Source organism: Anoplophora glabripennis, unplaced genomic scaffold (genome assembly GCF_000390285.2).
Source record: "Anoplophora glabripennis isolate ALB-LARVAE unplaced genomic scaffold, Agla_2.0 scaffold70, whole genome shotgun sequence".
NCBI classification, from domain to species: domain Eukaryota; kingdom Metazoa; phylum Arthropoda; class Insecta; order Coleoptera; family Cerambycidae; genus Anoplophora; species Anoplophora glabripennis.
The window spans coordinates 1,058,577-1,080,186 of NW_019416247.1; the positions used below are offsets into that span (position 1 = coordinate 1,058,577).

The 21,610-nt window shown below is 35.4% G+C and overlaps 1 protein-coding gene across 5 annotated transcripts in view; it reads right to left on the reverse strand.

Annotated features, from left to right (window-relative positions):
• LOC108903690 (mucin-2) overlaps positions 1-21,610 on the reverse strand; it is a 288,133-nt gene that overhangs the window by 4,660 nt on the left and 261,863 nt on the right. For 4 of the 5 annotated variants that reach the window (XM_023456214.1, XM_023456212.1, XM_023456216.1 and 1 more), the window contains 8 exons: positions 20,195-20,313; positions 19,881-20,138; positions 16,660-19,315; positions 13,051-13,370; positions 8,989-9,350; positions 7,522-7,939; positions 4,746-4,991; positions 1,788-2,342 (listed from right to left, as the gene is read on the reverse strand). In XM_023456214.1, coding sequence (XP_023311982.1) covers positions 2,055-2,342; positions 4,746-4,991; positions 7,522-7,939; positions 8,989-9,350; positions 13,051-13,370; positions 16,660-19,315; positions 19,881-20,138; positions 20,195-20,313 — 4,667 coding nt within the window. In that variant the 3' untranslated portion in view covers positions 1,788-2,054. Of the gene's footprint in view, positions 1-1,787; positions 2,343-4,745; positions 4,992-7,521; positions 7,940-8,988; positions 9,351-13,050; positions 13,371-16,659; positions 19,316-19,880; positions 20,139-20,194; positions 20,314-21,610 lie in introns of those variants that run through there. The other variant, XM_018705949.2, reaches the window with a different exon arrangement.

Consider the following 21,610-nt stretch of genomic DNA (forward strand, 5'->3'; position numbering starts at 1 on the left):
TGAAAAAAAAATGGTGAAAATCGAAACATTTTTTATACTAATCAAAACTTCAGTTTTCACAATTTTTACCTGCAATGAGGTTCATATTCTTAGAAAACATATTAATAATGGAGGAAAACAACCAATTTAATTTCAGAACAAAATCACCTCAAAACACCTGAAAATCAACCTTCTAATGTGGTTTCCCCCCTTAATAAGAAACCTTTCCGGCAAAACAGCTTTCGAAAAAAAAAGTGTCATTACTTGCCATCACCTACAAACAAACCATTTGAAAAAATTCACAATACTACCTGGAAAATTCCCAAAAATAACCTTTTTTTCAAAACTCTAGAGTGGCATTACGCCTTAAGATATTTTTTGGTGTTATTTAACAAAATTAATATTTTTTGCATAATTTATTAAATATTAACTAATATTGTACGAATAGTCATATGTGCCTAATTAAGTACAAATAATTTATGTTTTAAATGTTCATGGCAAAAAAAATACTAATCATTTCAAATTTTCAATAAAAAGTATTGACTATTTTTCTAAAGCACTGTGTTTAGTTTGCGAAGCTGAGTTTCAGTGAACACCGATATTAACCTAATTTAGGTGAACTACATAATATCAATCTAACTGATGTGATATGACAATAAAGCAAGCTCTAAGCAAGCAAAAAACAGGGTTAATTTTAATTTGGCAAAACGAGAATGGCCAAATATGTCGTCACTTCATTATATCTCATTTATTTTAGTTTATTGGTTAATGAGAAGGTGTTTGTTATAACACGGTAGGTAACTGCGTGGTTTTTGTGCACAGTATTAGCTTTTCCATACTGCTTGTGTCTTCATTGTAGAATGTCTGTGATATTATGAAACATATATACAGGGTTCCCATAAGCACATGATGAAGAAGGTACTGCGACATTCTTTGGTGCAAAAGAAGACGATCTGACCTAACTTCCATTAAGAAAAAATGTCTGGCTCCTCTGCTATCGACTGTCAAAGTTCTTGATTAGAAAACGCTATTCGAAACGAATGTGTGGGACTGCTGACCAACGTCAAAAGATTGACAATTCATTTATTATAAAATGACATCATCGCTTACTACGATAATAGTTATTGTAGCGAGTAGTTGTTGTACTTGAGTAATAGTGATAATGATTTTCTAAAATTGAAGATATTTTTTGCATAAATACTATTAACGCTACAAAATTTTACCAAGAGCACAAAAATCTAGAAAAAGCAGTGCTCGCATCAATAAAAAAAGATGAATTGATTTCAGCGACCAAATGAAAAGTTTTGGTAATTCTTGTACCCAGACACTCAAGAATTTACCACTTGCCCAAGGCCGATGGACACGGTTGCTTCATCAAAACATGAGTCTTATGGGGCCTGTAGACTAGGGAGAAAACAAGCGTGAGTTCTGTCAGACACTGCTGTCATTAGTCTAAACAGCGCGGTGAGTTGATATTATTGAATTCGCACAAGAACTCACGCAACATTCTAACTTGCAAGTCTAAATAGGTATAACTGTGTTTGCGCAATTTATTACAATACTTCCAGTTTGTTTCGATATTTGGCGAGTGAACAGTGCGAGTTCAACATGGCGGAGAACAAGAAGGTTTGGACAAATACGGAAATACAAATGTTAATAACTCTGTACGAAGAAAATTCTGTTCTGTGGGATGTGCATTCTGTAGGTTNTAAACTTTAAATATATAAATATATACAGAAGAGTGCATAGCAATCACATCTCAGCACACCTAAGCAGTAAAAGCTAAACTTAGGGTATACATACAAAAATTTTTTTTGATCGACAGCTACATCGTCAATCCAAGTATTTACCGTATATAAATTAACCTTAAATATATTTTAATACAGCATAAGTCTTTCTTATATCCACACCACTTAGATATACTCGTTACTAAATATTACCACAGCTCTATACACACATAGTAGTAGTTAAGGGGCATAAAGATATAAAAATTTTTTTTAAATATAACAGTTATTTCGTAATATAATGCTAAATAATATAATCATGATAGGTCGTTAGTGGGTGCTTACTCTCCTTCAGTCTGCGGTGTTGGTCTGGATGAGCGCGCTCTCCATTATCAGCTTGTTGTCCATCGGGGAATTGTCCTTGAGCAGCTGCGGTTCGCTGCCCTCGATCGTGTTGTTCACGACTGTGGCGACGGTGATCTCCTCGGTCACGAGGGTGGCCACGCCGTTCTGCTTCGGCTTTTCCACTTTTGTGGTCCTTGTCTTGCTCGTAACGTTCCTTACTAGCTCGGTGGGTTTCTTGGCTGTGGTCGATTTCATAGTGGTCGTGGTCGTTTTCGATGTTCGTGTGGCTGAAACCTGCAACACGGGACAAGTTAAGATTCGCTTCACCTTTTCCTCTCAAGAAAATATTATATAACCTAAACTAAAACCACAACCTAAGACAGCAAATTCTACGGACGATTTCATATTGATTTGACATAAATGACATTGTATTTTTTTAATTGTTCAGATCGCTGTTTATTTATTATTTATTTATCAAACAAGCACAGGCGCCACATTTGGGAGGGATAACTGATATTTTTAAGAGGGTTCTATAGCAAATAGGCAACCAGCAATACATTTCTCTAGATTTTATTATACAGTTTGTCTAAATATTAATTAATGCACAAATAACAGACTTTCCTCCATTCTAACGCAGATTTTCTATAAAATGGAGTTAGTTTGAATCTCAAATTACTTTTTGTTGTAAAGAAATTTGTAATTTGCCACTATTGAACAAGCGGCATCATAAATTCCAAATTTCTTTGCACTAAAAAGTAATTTGAGTTTCAAACCAACGTCCCTCCTTTGTCAGTTGGGGGTATTTCGGAGAGCTTTTCCACGTTTTTCTAGGTAAATTTTTGTTTTCCCGGGGCTCCTTGATGAAAACGGCAAATTTTCGCTGACGAGTGACAGAACCCGGAGGGAACGCTTACCGATGGATGTTTTGAGGGTCGATTTAAAATACTATAGGCTTTTTTCCGAGGACACATCAAGGGCTCACTCAGCTTTTACGCGCGAGTTTTGTCCTTTCTTTGTAGCTTAGGCTATTTTTGCAGTGTGTTTTCAATGCCGAAATTTGCTTTTTAAAAAGTTTCTTTCTCGCGGAACCCCAATATTTTTGTAAAGCCCGGATTGTTTCGTCCAAAGTGCAATTTTCGCGAAGTCATATTTTTCTTTATGGATTCTCCCGGCACCCGCGCTTTGTTCTGAGAGGAAGCCAGAATTTTTCTCTTTGTGTACGGGCCACTCCCGCGACCTGACGACGTCCCCTTTCCGCTACCGGGACGCTTTTCCTGTGTCGCGTCGCATCGTTCTCTCTCATCTATATCACCCTCAACTTTTCTTAGGTCAAATGTAACAAAATTTAAGACGAGATTAAGAATATTTTGACACAAACTGTCACCGCGATAGAAACATCAGAATCCTGCCGTTCCCCATGGCTCCAGTAAGGCGATGAGCGAATATTTTAATGTTTTATACCATTCCGAATCCTTCGCGGACGATTTTATGACAGAAAAAATGCAATTTTTAACATTACGAAAATTTTTGTTTATTTCGGCTATGAACAGGACTTCAAATACCAATACAGACAAAGTCTGTATATAGGCAATGAGCAAAGTGTCGCGTTGCAACCCAATGGTCGACGGCTCGAATCTCAGAATTTTTTTTTTACTTATTGCTGTATTTTACTTTCATTATGGATTTTTCTTTTTAAATCTTTCCATAAGAAAAATATATAACTTTTCAAATAGGTTTTTATACACAGGATGTCCAAAAATATTGCATTAAACTTCGAACGGTCCAGAGATAATTATGAAGTTACGATGTTGATGACTTTTATATAGAGGGTGTTTAAAAACTAAAGTACAGGGTGTTTCAAAAAATTTTATATTTACTAATCATAGAGGAAAGCACCACGCAGCGCGGCCCAAGGGCCGAAGGCCAGAGAGAAAGGTCATGTCCGCGTTGGCGGAGTTTGCCGACCATTCTAGTATGAATTAATGCACAAATAACAGACTTTCCTCCATTCTAACACAGATTTTCTATAAAATGGAGTTAGCTTGGAAGTCAAATTGCTTTTTGTTGCAAAGAAATTTGTAATTTGCCGATTCTGAACAAGCGGGATCTTAAATTAAACATTTCTTTACGATAAAAAGTAATTTGAGTTTCAAATCAAGTCCATTTTATAAAAAGTCTGCGTTACAATGGGGGAAAGTCTGTTATTTGTGCATTATTTCATAGTTAGGCAAACTGTGTAATAAAATCTATAAAAATGTACTGCTGGTTGCCTATTTGCTATAGAGCCTACTATATTTTTTATCTTCGAATTTTTGGTATTCTTTAAATCAAAATCAAAAACTTCAGAGATTGAAGAGCTATGTGGCTAGAGTGTACAATATGCGAGAAAAATCTTTTTGAAATGTTTGTTTTTTTTTGCGCGATAGTTACAAAATTTTGGAAAACAAATAACAACCACAAACTAACTGGACTATTCTGTTTTTAGTGAATTTTGTGTCGTCTCCAGTGTAAGTTTGGTGGCCTAACACCTGCGATGACGTGGAACCGGGCATTCGTTAGTTAAAAGACAGTGTGTTCAAATATATCCAAAAGTTTAAGCTCAGTTTCTTTCCCTTTCGAAAAATTTTGCAATAGTTACAATTTTTTCAAGATTCCCTTTATAATTAATCATTAAAATTACTTTCATTGGTCCCTCACCTTGCTTTCAACCTTGCGGAGTGTAGTAGTTGTGCTCCTTGCTGTGGCAGAGGCAGTCCTGGTGGTGCTGGTCACAGTCCTGGAAGCAGTCAGTTTGTTGGCACTCTCTTTGTTCTGTTTCTCGGTATCAGCGGCCTTGGTGACAGTCTTAGTCAGTGGTACCCTCTGTTTGAGCACCGTTGTAGTGGTTGGGGGCCTCGGCTTGGGGGCCGTGGCCGTCTTCGGGGACGTCTTAGCAGGGGGAGTCTGAAAACAAAACGTTCATTAAGTAACACTGAATATTGACATTGATTGTTATTTTATATAATTGGGGCTAATTTTTGGTTTAAGGTGTAAAGCCACTCTAGAATTTTGAAAAATTTGATCTTTGGATTAATGGGTTAAACAATGCTTTATTATGTGAATTCTTATGTGAAGAATAAAGGAAGTTTTGGGTGGGGTAAAAACTCATTCGAGGTGGAACGCAACCATTTGCGACACACTGCAGGAATGCTTAATGTAACTCGTGAGAATGCGCCCGATAGTTAACTATTATAGAAGTAAGATTGAGTGCCAGATAAAGCCGAATAGAAGAGGATGAAGAAAATATCAATATTATATGGTGCAAGCATCACTGACTGAAGGTATTCATATAACGAAACCACTTTTCAATTCGCAGGAAACATAACTCAAAAAGTTTTCAACTAATCGACTTGAAATTTTGTACATAGCCTCACAATAACATAATTCAGAGGGTGTTTCCATTGATGAACAGTTTTCATTTTTATTAATAATTTAATGCAAAATTTTTCGACTTTTTTTAATACTTTTCTTTTGACTGTTTACTAAATCAACAATTATTACTATTTTTTATTTTCCACAAGACGTTCCCTAAGCTTTTGATATATAATATCAGAAAATTTTTGTTTACTTGTTTCAAGACCATTTCTTAAGGAGGGAAACTACATTAGAAGGTTAAAAAAATTGGATTTTTTTATTGCATAACTATTCAAAAATATGCTGAAAAAATTTCATAAAAAAATTCCTATTCGTCCGATTTTGAGCCCAAAACCGAAAGCCCATTGCATCAGCGCTCGGACTCATAGCAGGTAAGGCGTAGCGCTTGTTCAGGTAGTCTAGTCACTTACTAAGCAAGAAAAGATCAGATGTAAGGTCAGACAGCTCAGAATGATGCCTATGAGGAAGAAGAATGACTGTTATATGGTGCTGGAATTGCTGATTGATCGGAAATCTTCAAAGGAGTTTTTCTCGAAATGGCATTTTTTTGATTCACGGGAACTCTAGCTCAAAAAGTTGTGAACCGATCCATTATGAAAATAATTAAGTGTGATCAAATTACAATGAACAGGAAGCAACAGTTGGGATATTATAATTTTAAGGACGTTTCTTATTCAAAATAAGTGAAAAAAAATGGTGAAAATTTAAACATTTTTTATACAATTCAAAACTTCAGTTTTCACATTTTTTACCTGCAATGAGGTTCATATTCTTAGAAAACATATTAATAATTGAGGAAAACAACCAATTTAACTTCAGAACAAAATTGCGACCTCCACATTTCGCGTTAACATGAAAATTTGTGAATGTAGTTGAAAATATTGATAAAACAATGAATAATGTCAAAGTTTCAGAGTAACTTCTGAAGAAAATGTCTCTCGAAACATCAAGAGTTGTAAATCGACGATGTGGCAACCAGCCCGGAAATCATTCAACCATTAATGACAGCCACGGAAACCTACAGACAAAACTAAATCAAGTTATATCAAATTCTATCAGACACCTGAAAATCATCCTTTTGATGTGGTTCCCCCCCCCCCCCTAATAAGAAACCTTTCCGGCTATACAGCTTTCGGAAAAAGAAGTGTCATTACTTGCCATCACCTACAAACGAACCATTTGAAAATATTCACAATACTACCTGGAAACATGTACAATAAAGCCTTTTTGTTCCCAACGATCGATTTTTCCTTGAAAATTTCCAAATATTACCTTTTTTTTCAAAACTTTAGAGTGGCGTTACGCCTAAAGATATATTTTTGGTGTTATTTAACAAAATTTATATTTTTTGCATAATTTATTAAATATTATCTAATATTGTGCGAATAGTCATATTCATTTAGCCATTTTATGTTTTAAATGTTCATGATAAAAAATACTTACTAATCATTTCAAATTTTCAATAAAAAGTATTTACTATTTTTCTAAAGCACTGTGTTTAGATTGTGAATCTGAGTGTCAGTGAATTCCGACATTAACCTAATTTAGATGAACTACATAATATCAATCCAACTGATGTGATATGACGATAAAGCTCTAAGCGAGCAAAAAACAAACAGGTAATTTGAATTTGGCAAAACGAGAATGAGCAAATATGTCGCCACTTCATTATATCATGTTTAATTTCTGCGCAAAATATTAGTTTTTTTATATTGTGTGTTTGTGTCTTCGTACAATTTATGTGATATGAAAAAAGTATATACGAATCAAAAAAACAAAAAAATATTTGACAGTGATGCATGCAATGTAACTTCCAAATGGGTATGCGCTGGTGGATAGCAAGCATGGTTGTTTGAGATAGTAATCAGTGGCATGGTATGTAGTTTCACCACGGAATTTTAGAAAAAAAAATTTATGATGTGAAAGTTAAAAGATATTTTTACATTTTATCGGTCTCCCTGCGAATGTTATATCCGACTTTCACTTTATAAATGTTATAACTTAAATTGACAGTTTTATATGAGATTTATGAACGTTTGACTTATTTTTCTTTTCCTACCTTTGTTGCAGAAAGAGTCTTTGCTGCGGTGCTGGTAGTAGTGGCGGTTCTGTGTGACAAAGTCGTAGGCCTGGGCTTGGGTGGAGCAGCACTGGTTGCGCCTGTGGTAGTCGTAGTCCTTGTTGTGGTCGTTGTCTTCGTCGCCGATGTAGGCCTTGCCGTTGTGGGCTTTGGTGGTGCAGGCTTAGTGAGACTGGATCTGGTGGTGCCAGTGGACGTCCTAGGCTTTGCGGCGGTGGTCGTTGTTTCTGAAGTGACCTTCCTAGAGGTTAGCGAGGACCTACCGGTGGGTTTTACGTCTCCGTTGGTTAGAGGTTTCTTTTCCGTGGATTTGGGGGCTGCTGTGGTGGACGGTTTAGGCCTTGGGGAAAGCCTTGTGGCCGAGGGTTTGGGAGTGGCAGTTGGTGATTTTGCAGCACTGGAAATAAACGGTGATTATTTAGTAATTAGATAATAAAACTTTTTGAAATATTCAAGAGAAAAAAATTAAAAGATTAAAATTTTAACATCCTGTATCTCAAAATCGAAGAATTTTTTACCCAAATTCATATCAACTTTTTATTTTCAATGTTGAATTGCATTTTTACTTTGACCATAACAACGCTTTATTAAGAGGCCTTTAAATAAAAGGTTAACAAAATCTACAAAATGTTTTATTTCTTTCCTCGAAAACGGTGCATTCAGAATTGATGGCGGATTTCTAAAAAAATATAAAAACGGGAAAAAGTCAGTCACACACCAAGTTTTTTATCAAAAAATTTTGTGGCATTCCCGCACGATATCACTGGCACTGGTGTAAGTAGAAATATTCGGATCACCCCAAAAAATGCATATTTATCCCTTCAAAGCGTTTTTTCAATCCCGAGTCAATATCTTTAAAAAAAAAAAAAAGAAAAATAAATAAAAAATTAAAATTTAAACACTCTGTATCTCGGAAACGGAGCATATTTTGACCTACATTTATATGAACTCTGTTTCACAAAATAACTTCGGCAACTAACCCCAAAAATATTTTGCAATTACTTACAAACACCCTGTATGTTGATTCATTTTAAAAAGCAAAATATATGTACATTCAAGCTAAAGCATAATTTTTTAACAAAAGTGTGTAATATCTTAAATGGTTACGGTTACTAAATGCCTACTAATATAAAGCAATGCTATGCGCATACTAACAGAGAGCGACCTGCTAATCTGTAATGCAGGACCAGTGTCACACAAATAAAATTCACAAAATGTATACTATAATAATTTTTTGTATGTTTTATAAACATGTGTCATGAATCACGAATAAATTTTCTCCTGAAAGCAAAAATAATCGACCTGACTAATGAAAAAATTACATATTAAGTTTGTTCAAATGTTAAACTTACATTTACACACATTTAAATATTTGTGCAAGACCAATTGTAGTAAACAAACAAAATAAAAATAAATCTCCAAATATGGAAAAACAAAAATACTAACCTTGTTTTTGCAGCGGCAACTCTGGGGGATGCACTCAAATGAGGCGACGTCTTAGGAGCGACAGTTGACGTCTTTGCTGCCGGTTTGGTCGTTGCACTCTTTGAAGTGGTCGTTTTCTTTACTGTAGACGCGGGCTTCTTCTTCTCTTCTTTCTCAGATTTGACAACGGCCGGTACCGCGGCAGCTGCAACTCCCGCAACTGCGGCAACTCCTACAGCAGCAGCGACAGCCTCAGGTACTCCCACTGCTAGAGCGTCTTTCTTCTGTTCTTCGACTGCGGGTTCCGGTACTAGCTCTTCTGCTGGAGGAGCCGAGGGAACGTCTTCTTGTTTACTCTCCTCAGATGGGGTCACCACAATCGTCTGCAAAAATAAAAATATTATAAACACAGGTTATTACACAACTCGATAATAAAGATACAATGAAATTAAAGCAATTTACAGTATTTTGAAAAGAGATCTGCTGACAGTTACGTAAATCCTTTATTTTTGAACTCTTTTTTAATGAATAACAATTTTTTTACAACTGAGGTACTGAAGTGCAGTAGATTAGATCCTGCCGGTATTCTCCTGATAAACATTTTAAAAATCTTATAATTTAGCACTACTTGGACGTTCACTTTAACTCGTATTTCTAGAACCTATCTTTTTGCTGATAATTTCACAAAAACATTATCAGTAAAAAAACCATTGATAGTGTTTATAAATATACAGGAAACAGGTCAGGCTTTAATAATTTTTCTTTGAATAAATAGCCCATTACAATGCTTGAAATGCCAAATTCTAAATAAAGTCCCCGTCCTTTGCGATAGCTGTGAGAATCAGAAGGACAGTGATTGTTCAGATTTAACTGCCTCCAATAAAATAATGGGAGTTAAAGGTAAAAGTAGATTAAATCTTAACCTGTGATGAATTCCTAAATGGTTGTAAATTATAACTTTCAACAATAATAAAAAAAAATATGATATGAGAACTGATGTTGATAGAATAAAGTTACAATTAATGTTAAACCAGTATTTAGCGACAATCAAATTAAGATGAAGAATAGAATGGATATACAAGAAAGATTCGCTATTGAGTCTGATTTAGTTGCAGTTACAAAAATATTTCATAATGTTGAAGGTTGTACACGGATTGGAAAAGGAAATAAAAACGGAGCTAGAGCTTTAAAGTTAGTATTTTCCCAAAGAGGCTTCTGTGATACTTAACTTCCCAAGTCCAACATTTATAAAACTTAGAAAGGAACTAAATGATACGCATTCTAACACTGAAGAATGCCTCTACATTAAATATGTTAAACGGTCCCTGCAAATTCTAAAAAACCAACTTTAAATCAACTATTTATTTCTAATGATAATGAAAATCCCAGTTCCTTCCATTACCAAAATGTTTTGTGAACAACACACAAAATTAAGTAGTCTAATCTTGGCTAAAAAGTGAATTTCATAATGATAAAATGGGCTTACAAAATTTAAACATACACAAGAAAGATGGTTACTGATAATTATTCTCGTGGAGGTGCTCGTGGTGTTGCTATCTCAAGTAGAAGAGTCGTAACGTATTCTTTTGAAAACCTTAAACTTTTAATCTAAAAAGTCATAAACACCAAGAATTTTACACTAATTTAACCAAATAAAACCATAGCTTATTTAGCTGTAGGGCAAATGATATTTTAGTTTATTATCTTTAAATATATAATTCTTCAGATCGTGTGTATGTCACTGAACTCCTCCTAAATGGTACGGACTGATTTTGATAAAATTTTTTGTGTGTGTTCAAGTAGATTCAAGAATGGTTTAGATTCACAATTTGATTCGATAGATGTTTTTTTAATTAATTTAACATTTGAACAGGACGACCATCGGGTCCGCTAGTTTTAAAATAAAATGTTTGTTATTTTGGTTTGAGTTTTTTTTTTAAATATCTCTAACGATTTCGGCACTTGGCCCCTTTGTTACTTCTGCTCCTCAATTATAGTCCTTGAGCATCCTTAGTGTTATTCCAAAACCATTTGAGAGTTTTGTTTGTATTTTTTTACTCTAATCTATCCAATTCCCTTATAGATCAATCAGTGGCGACTCATGACATTGAGAATAGGTGAAGCATATTTAACGATTGACTAAATAGAAAAAATTGCACCGCAGGCGAAAATTTTCAAATTTTCAAGGTCCTTAAAGACTTAAATAAATATGGAAAAATTGACGTTCACGAGAAGGATTTTCATTTACATTTTATAAAAAATAGAAATATTAGTTCGGCTTGTGGACTTCTGCAAACATTAACGCACACCGTATAAGTATGTTACAAAGAAGCTTCGAGGTTACGACAGCCTCGCGTGACGTTCCCAAAATTGTTAAATCCCTCCTTATTCCACACGCCCAACTTTACACCCACAATTAAAAATGGCACACAGAAAAGTTTTTTTAAATAAACACTTCCACATAACCGCTTATACTCCGGATACCATTCATTCCGAAACTTCCGAACGTACACATTGTCTCTTGACTTCCTCTTTTTTCCATATCGAGAGAATAAAGCACAGGTCTCTCGCAATTTAAAAAATCCTTTTTGTCCTTAATTTTCCAACTGGAAAATGGCATTTCCAATAAAATTCATACTGGATCATACATAGGAAACATTTCTAAAATTATCATACAAAACAAATATTAACAAAGAACTGTTATAATTGTGCACTGGGCGACACGTATCGTATAAGCTGTTTAACCCTTTTGCTGCGCAATACGTCTGAACGTAGCTACGAAAGTTTATCGCGTGCAAATATATACGTCTGGAGTAGTTAGACCACTTATAGTTTTCCATTATGTTGTGTTAAATTACGATTTACGATAAATTTTATGATTTTATTTTAAATAAAATACAGTATATCGACAGCTGTACTACATAGAAACTGAAAGAGAGATGAACAATATTGGCATTATTACCAGTACCTCCTTCCATAAAAATATTTGTCGCAATAAGCTCCGCCCGCAAAAATTCCCCATACCAATTGCAACCGAGTCACTAATGCGCAAGGTTGCGAATCTATACGGTTTGAGCAGCCTGATCCTATTTAACTATTCAAGCGAATTAATCCGTCTGGAGCAGTTTGAGCCCTATAAACTTTTAGCGAATAAATACGTCTGGAGTAGTAAAAGGGTTCAAGCCAGGCGATGCCGCGATGGGCGATGACAATGCTGCTTCAATTTCCACGTCACCTTTTCCTCCGTCCTTGTTGGCAGTCCCGTTGCCATGACAACCGCTGTAAACAACGCTACGAAGAGAAGCGGAATACAGATTGATTTCGATCCACGTCACTTGCTTATATTATACGTTGTATGGTACAAAGTTGATGGAAAAATTATAAAATTTATATAAAATTAAAAATAATTTTAAATTGCACAACCAAATGGAAATTTTTGGTGAAGCGGTGCGTCACTTGTGTTACCTGCCGAGCCGCCACTGAGATTGATATGGATTTAGGTATATCTAAAATTGTTAGCTTACAATCAGTTTACAAGTGTTCTGGAGGCTGGGCTTTTAAGTAGGTTCTACATAATCCACAGATTTTTTTTCAAGGTCTTTGATAGAGTCAAACAATGTTTTAATCCATAAACTTCGTATGTTTAGAGTTTATGTCCTCCTTTTGGATTGGATAAAAATTTACAGATAGACATCAGATGATTAGATTTGGCAATTTTATATCAAACAATTTGCAGCAGTATCAGCTGCTCCTCAAGACTATCGCTTTCAGCTACTGTGTTTCAATATCCTTTAAATAATATCAACCAGGGCATCGCCCATAGTAAAATTTTACCATTTGCAAACGAATTTGAAATTATTTACAATTATATCTGATACTTCTGACTTTGGTAAAATTGAACATGACATCAAAATAATCCATCATGTTGGGATGACAGAAACAGTATACATGTTAATCCTTCCAAATGTCATTTCGTATCTTTTAATCGTTTTAATTAATTGTAATTTTATTTTTTAAAAAGTAGGCTCTGGCTTGTAAATAAATAAATAATATTTTATTACAAATCAATAACAAACTTCTCACCTGTACTGCGAATTCGGGAGTTATGTTCTCAGTCTTAATGTCGATTTCCTCTCCTGCCTGTGCAGAGAGGCTCTGGATGGTCGGGCTAGGAGGGCGATTTAAATCCAACACGTCGGGCACGAAACGCTGCTTTTCCTCGATGTCTTGTGTAGGACTAATTGATGAAGCTATCTCCGGTGGCAACGATTTCTCGAGCAAGGAATTGACTTCCGATGTGACCACCGATTCCGTATCGGCAGCGGACTTCGGAGACATGATGGGACAGGTTTCGAGTTCTGGTACTGGCGAGGCTGCTTCTATAATGGATTCTTCTACAACGTCTACAGAAAAGGAATTAATCAATGCATAGGGTCGGAAATCATGGTTGGCCGCCATTGCAGGAGAAACTGAAAGAGTAAATAGGAAATCGCAAGCAGCGATCTTTATGGTGATTTAAAATTCATTTTTGATAGTGTTACTGCCCAAGAGGCTCTCACGTCACAGATTATTTTTCCCTACGTCAAAGATATTTTTTTACATGTGAAAAAAACTCTTTTTTGTCTTTGTCTTCAAAGGATATGATGATATGTATACAGAAATTAAACACAAGCGGATCAAGTCTGTACCGATTTTACCAACATTATCTTGGTAAAAAAACTCAGAAAACAGAATCAATTTTCAAATTTTTGTGTAAATTTTACATTTACAAAAAATGAAAACTCAATGGAAAAGAAGATATTCTGATTTTAGGTGTATCTCCTGAAAATTCGAAATTGATGGTATGGCTTTATATAGACAAACGATTTATGTCAATAACGAATACAAACATTGGAAGTCTTTGGGTCTCCGTGGCAACACTGATAAAATCAGTATAATTGGTACAATTTCAATTGAAACCGCATAAAAACATTTAACTCATAAATTCTACGAAATCCATAGACATCCAGAAAAATTTTGCCCTGTTTCTTCTAGATATACCATATTCTGAGCTATATTCCTATTTAGTTGACAATATTCTCTAATTTTTTGTAAATAATCTTCCCGAAGTGCAACTGATTCCATAATTACCATACAATTGTCAAGTTTTTTATGCTTAAAAACGCATTGTTATAAAACATGTCATAAAAATATCTAAAGATTTATAATTATAATCAGGGCAGTCATTTAATTTATCTCGAATCATGTTTAAAGTAGGAATTTTCTTTATACGTATTATAAATTGTGCCCGTATTACATCTCTGGTTAAATCGTCAATATTCTTTAATTTTGTATTTTTCTGTTTTCTGCTTCTTGGATTATGCGATAAATTGTCATTTTTAATATCTTAGTTAATTCGCTAGTCCGTTTCCTAATTTCTTTATCACATTGTTCACTATTTCCTATTTTCAAACATTCATATATTGGGTGTTCGGAAATAGTGGTACTTCACTCTGAGATTAGATTTGACAACTCAAAATAAGATAAAAATTTCATGTAAACATGGGTCCGCAAATCCACACTACGGGAGGTAAACGAGTTTGAAGATGACTTTAAATAAATGGGTTTTTGCCAATAACTCTTAACTGCTTTGAAGGAGAGGTTTAATTTTGGACGATAAGTTACTACTAAGAAACGTGATTATTTGAGGGTATTAGTTGATCCAGGTTATAACCAATGGCGCGCAAATCGGAAGGGGTATAACCACATTTTTAACAAAAAAAAAAAATTGTTCAGTTCATTTCTGGATATTTTTGTAATACAAAATAATTCTTTGCACTTTAGTAGTAACTTATCACCCAAAGCTTATCCCTCTCCTTCAAAGCAGTTAAAAGTTATTGGCAAAAACCCATACATTTAAAGTCGTCTTCAAACGAGTCTACCTCTCGTAGGGTGGATTTGCGGACCCATGTTAAATGTTTTTTTTTCAAATAACTATTTCAATTTTTATTTTATGAAAATGACTTTTAAAGAAAGAAACTGCTGACATTTCTTCACGAATTAAAAAAAATATTTTTCTACGACCTTCTGGAGCCGAAAAAATTTTATTTAAAAAAAATTTTATTAATTAAATTATTAATTTTATTATTTAAAATTAATATTTTACAGCGATGCGCTTGAAACTCCCAACATCGAAATAGACCAAGACTCTCTTGATGCTTTCGACAAACTTAAGAATATAAAGATACTTGTTAGTGTTCATTATAATAATTTTGTATATATTTTATACATAGTTGTATAAAATATTTTTGTAAATAAGTTAAATTCTTTAAACTTTTTTTACACCAAAATTAATTAATTATTGAAATAATGAAGTAATTGCTAAAAAGCCAGCAAACAAGTATGTCAGTATGATTAATGAAGCAAAAAAATTAAGGTATTACACGAAAAGTACTGTAATACTACTAATTATTAAAATGGCGAAAATGTAAATTAAATAAAAAGTAAACATTTAGGGACTATTTTGCTACTAAGGCAAAAATGACTATAATATTTGTATTTATCTCGTCCAGCTACCCCAGATAAAATAAAAAAAGAAATTCGTGAAAAAATGTCAGCAGTTTCTTTCTTTAAGTCATTTTCATAAAATGAAAATTGAAATAGTTATTTGGAAAAAACACCCAAAAACAGTGCAACTTTTTTTTAGTCATATTTGGATCCTTAAAATTAATAAAATCGTCATTTTTTCGTTACTATAGGGCTATCCGCAGAAGATCTAGTCAATTTTCGAAAGAGCCTTTTTTTCAATAAATCAATATATTTCGAAAAATAATTAATATTTTAAAATTTTTCAAAAATGTACTTTTTTAGCTTGCCGCGGGCTATACTTGCAGTAAATAGTAAGTATGGGAACCTAAATGTAAACGAGTTATAGAAGAAGAGAAAAGAGAAGATTTTTAACGGTTTTATCGACATATCTCGAAAAGTAACAAAGCAATCAATATTTACAAAAAATCAGTCGATAGATCTTTTTAAAACCTACAACTTTCTCATTTAAAATTTTTCAATAGGTGCTATATATTTTTAGTTATTTTAGGAAAACCATTTTTTGCAACTTTGTAATTTTTTTTAACCATAATGGTGAATATGGTTTGGATCGAGTTTAAAGAACAAGAAACTCAATTTAAAATTTAATTTCCTATACGGTAATAATTAATTTCTCCAGGTAATAATTTCTGCAAATTTAACATTAGGCCATGACAGAATGCTTGGACTATTTTCCTTTTGATGACCAACGCGCCGCTGTCGATTCTACATCAAGCGGACTCACCGAATTGCTGTTCGAGTATACATTACGACAGATAATGGCCAAAACATAGGAAGAACTTTCAGGAGACGGTCCTGTGCTTTAAGATTCACGGGTTCCAATTGAAATCGTAACAACTTTAACAGACTTGATCAAACCAGTGTCTTACTCTCATTATTTTACATCTTTTGAACGGGAAGATATTAAAAAAAATTGTTGATAAAAGTTGTTGAGACTTACTTATCAAAATATAATTTTAAGTCAAATACTTATATCATTACATCATAAAGATTCCCAATTGCGGTTTTCTATTTGTGCTTTCAGTTTTCCTATAATGGCGGTCAATCATCAGTTCAATTTATATATTTTTCGAGTAATCCAAATAACTAGCAAACTATCAAACCTACCTGAAACATTTTGCATAGCACCAACTTCCAATGCTTGGCCAGCCACGAAACTTTCCTCGATTACTTCACTGGGTAACGGCGATGGGGCTGGGGAAGCTTCGTCTTTCAACGAAGAAGTCACGTCCTCCTGAGGGGATTCCAAGAGATCTTTGGGCTTGAATACTCCCTCGAAATGTTCTTGAGCCTTCTCAATCTCATACGGTTTTGTGAAATCTGGGGTAATGTCTCCTAGATCCTCTGGTGATTTACAGATCAATTCGAAATGCGTGTCGGCCTTCACAATCTCCTCTTCCTTGGTATAATCGGGTGTAAGAGGTCCCTGGGTATCGACATGTTTTGAGTCTAGTAGTTCTGGTGATTTTGATGCAGAAATGTCGCATAGAAGAGGCGCAAGTGTTTCCGATTGTGGAACTGGTGACCTCAAAAGTGGCAGTTCACAAACTGGAGATTTAGACTCTTCTAATTCTGGAACAGGTGATTTTGTTAGTTCTGGCTCTGGAATAGGAGATTTAGCCAATTCTGGTTCGGGAATGGGAGATTTGGACATTTCTAGTTCTGGAACAGGTGATTTTGCTAGTTCTGGTTCGGGAGATTTGGCAAGTTCCGGTTCGGGAGATTTGACGACTTCTGGTTCTGGAATTGGAGATTTGGCCAGTTCTGGTTCTAGAATAGGTGATTTGGCTGTTTCCAGTTCTGGAGCTGGAGATTTAGAAACTTCCAACTCTACAACTGGTGATTCAGAAATAGGAGGTGTAGCTACTCTATATTCACAATCTGGCGCTTCCCATATACGTCTTTCATAAACTGGTGACTCCGAGATAGGTCTTTCGCAAACTGGTGATTCTGACACTGGTCTTTCACAGACCGGCGATTCTGAGATTGGCCTTTCACAAACTGGTGATTTTGAGACTGGTAATTCACAGACTGGCGATTCTGAGATGGGCCTTTCACAAACTGGTGATTCTGACACGGGCTTTTCACAGACTGGCGATTTTGAGATGGGCCTTTCACAAACTGGTGATTCTGATATAGGCCTTTCACAAATTAGTGAAACAACCTGTTCACCAATCGGTGATTCTGCAGTAGGTCTTTCGCAAACAGGCGATTCTGAAATAGGTCTTTCACAAACTGGCGACTTTGAGACAGGCCTTTCACAAATTGGTAAAAAGGACTGTTCACCAATCGGTGATTCTGCAGTAGGTTTATCGCACACAGGCGATTCTGAAATAGGCCTTTCACAAACTGGCGATTCTGAGACAGGTCGTTCACAAACTGGGGAATTGGACCCGCCCAATTGACAAATTGGAGATTCCGAGATAGGCCTTTCACACACTGGAGATTTAGCATTTTCCAGTTCACAAACCGGGGATTTTAACACGGGCAACTCGCAAACAGGTGATTTTGATCCTGGGCGTTCACATACTGGTGATTCAGCATCAGACCTTTCATCGACAGGAGATTTTGTCTCAAGAAGATCGCTTGTTGGGCTAATAATTGTTTCTGGGGCTTCAGGAATTTCGAGAGCAGGTGATTTTGATTCACTTTCAGGTAAAGGCGATTTGCTTTCTTGCAACAAATCGTTTACCTCACTTGCTTCTGGTAAAGGTGACTTTGACTGTATATTATCAGGTTGTCCCAACAAGTCATTAACTTCAGTAGCCTCTGGAGCAGGAGACTTTGACTCTGCTCTCAACAGATCTTCTACTTCTATACCTTCTGGCTGTGGAGATTTTGATGATTCTTCATGTGTTAGGGATGAACCTGGTCTTGAGGACTTTAGCTCTGGTGATATCAGTTCAACGTCCCGTGGTAAACTCTCAGGTTGTGATTGCAATAAATCTGGAACTTCGATTGCGCCGGGTAATGGAGACTTTGATTCATAGTTCTCGTGAGAGGATTCAGAAAGTTTGCTGCTAGGTTCGGGAGATATCAGTTCGACATCTCGTGGCAATGCTTCGGTCTCTGAAGCTTTGGAGGGTTCTAGGACGCCGCAGAATTCCTGTCCCAGCAAGTTTTCATGAGTAGGTTCTGGAGTCTTTGATAAATCACATTCCTCACCTCCAGTCAACACCTCTGATAACTCTTTTTCGGGTTCCAATGGGGATGCCAGTTCTTTTTCATCATCATATGACTGCTTGTCCAAATCGGTTATTTGAATAGCATCGTCATTATTTATAATAGTATCCTGGTGTTCGCCCAGCGGCTGATGTTCGGGCAAATCAGAAATAGTTTCATCAAAGGGGGTATTGTCTGGTTTATTGAGGAACTCATCGAGATCTTCAGGTAAAATGTGAACCTGATTTAGATCGAATGGATTACTCTCCCCTTTATCAGCATAGAACGACATTGACATAGGATCGGACTCCTTGTTAAGTAAATTTAAATCGGCTGCGGTATCTTGGGAAGCCTCCGATTCATTGAAAGACGTGCCCAAGGTGGCAGTTGACTCATCACCATAAACGGCTCTCGTGGAAAGCCCAGTTTCGGATTGGTCCATGAATTTGGCGGGTGTGAAGGGAGCTGCGTTGGGACCAAAATGGAACTCATCACTTGGCACAATTTTGCTTGGGGTGCTGCCAGGCTGGAACTCTGGGATCTCGTCGATATTCTTCCCATTCAATAGGTTCTCCATTAAATCGGCGGATGATATATGGTCCTAAAAATGAAAATTTACTGCTTGGAAAAAAGAATGTTACTTATCCTTTATAAAATTTGGCTCCGTACAAAATATTGATACTGAACAACATTCGTTGTTCGTTTGACAAGACTGTATTAACAAAGAAATTAATTTTTATTGACATTTATCCCCTTATCAACTTTAATTACAATCGATATTGGAAAAATATTTCATTTTACTTACTCTATATATTTGAATTATCAGTTCTAGTTTGTAAAATGCATACAAACTTACACAATAAGGGACTTAACTTTCAGTTTATAAACTTTGTTACTAATAGAGCGATTTTTCTCAAGATACTATGCCAGGATATCGCAGAACAAATATTGCCTTTTTCGCTTTCTGTTTGTTTCTGCAATATCTAATCTGAAGTTAATTATAGTTAATTTTATTATTATGTTGACATGTGACTCAAGATAAATCCAAGAAAGATAGCAGAAATATTTGTTTTACCCACAATAAAATTTATCACAAATGACAGTTACATAAAAGTATCCTTTGCAAAAATTAAAAAATTAAAATCGTTAATGCAAGAGGTACATACACTCTCATCGTGTCCGTTGCTATAGGATTCCACCTCGCTGGGCCTGGATTTGACTTCTTTCTCGAATTCCACAGCATTGGGTACGTTTATGTCTATATCGTTGGAAGTAGGCCTCCTGGGAGACTGCGAGATCACCTGATCGTTCAGCAGCCTGCATGCTGGAGAAGGGATGCTTCGAGTTGGCGACACTGGGATGAATTCGGCAGCGTTCGGATTCAACTGAGACATGGTGTCGTCCTCTTCAGGCACCTCAGCAACCTGAAAAAATTCAAATAAAAGTTCCTTTCGTTTCTAGATTTTACCGAGACGCGTACCTCTTTTTCTGGCTGCGGAGAAATATTCTCCTTATTGGCGTCGTCTCCTTTGATATAGTTCCACTCGTCCTCTGATTCACTCTCTGCGGCGTTGTCTACTAACCCACTAACATCATGAACTGAAAAAAAAAGTGTATTTCAGCACCAAATACATGTAGCAAGTAGAGTTCTCGACTTATAAATCCACTCAATATTGGCAAGCAAACAGTGGCTAAACAAGTTTAAATTTAGTATTTTGTTTATGTCTGTTACAGAACAGAATGAATTGCACAAGTTTTACAGAATTATTAAACATCTGTATTTTTACTGATGACAAGTGGGGGTACCTATTAGGAAGAGCAAAACAAAACAGGCGAAAATATTGCGTTCAGTTTTTATAATGGGCAGTAGAGATTTGTTTCAAATCAAGGCAAAGTGAGGTTCATTACTCTAAGAACACTCATATATCCTCAGATCGAACACTTCTTTCATTTATGCGTATCTTATTCTTATTTCATCCTATCACTTTAGAATAACACCATTAGTCATAGGAAAACAAGATTATCTAAATATAGAAACTGGTGCCGGGAGAGAACGGCGACTGCCACGCCACATTCATTACCGCAATGTACAATTATCCAGTTATTGGGTAACGCCGTTTAAACAATACGATTTTAACACATAAGCGAAATTTCCCTAGAAATAATTAATAGAACGGTAGCTATATCGTGCATAAACATAATTACTATTTAATTATTTGCGTCGCAAATTACCATATTTAAAAATAATTTATACAGCAAGGCTTGCAAGTTATATGACAAATGAAATGCAGCCAATTAACATATAATGAGCTAACAATTCTTAAATGTAACAGCATTTTTAACGGGGAACCAAGTTTTATTGAAAACCTGTCCTTTTCTTGCCAATAAGTCACTAGAATTTGACATACAGCTTCATACGTTGTGTCAAGTTTTTTTTTATATTTTATTTAATTTCCTCATAGTATAATAAAATTATACGCGTAGTACTACAAATTTATAATCTATATCCCAATGATATACGTGAAATTGTCTGGGAAATACTTATCAAAAAAACGTAAAGTGAGTCACCCTGTATAAAGTAAACGCGTACATAAAAAACACCGGCATGAGTACTTTGCTTTGGTAAATGCAAAAATTATGATTCATCTTGTTATTAGATTCGAAATAATAACATAGAATTAACCTTGGCTCTTTCTATCGATTTTTATCTGTGTAATGACTGATATTTTCCCAGGTTGCAAGCAGCGTGACCGAGGACAAATATACAGAGAGAGAAACTACTCCATTTAATATTATTTCACCGCACTCTACATTCTCCGGTCTGTATAATGTAAAATGAACGAGAAAGCGGTCTGGAAACTGTATGTGCAATTCTAGGTAGGTATTTAATAAATTC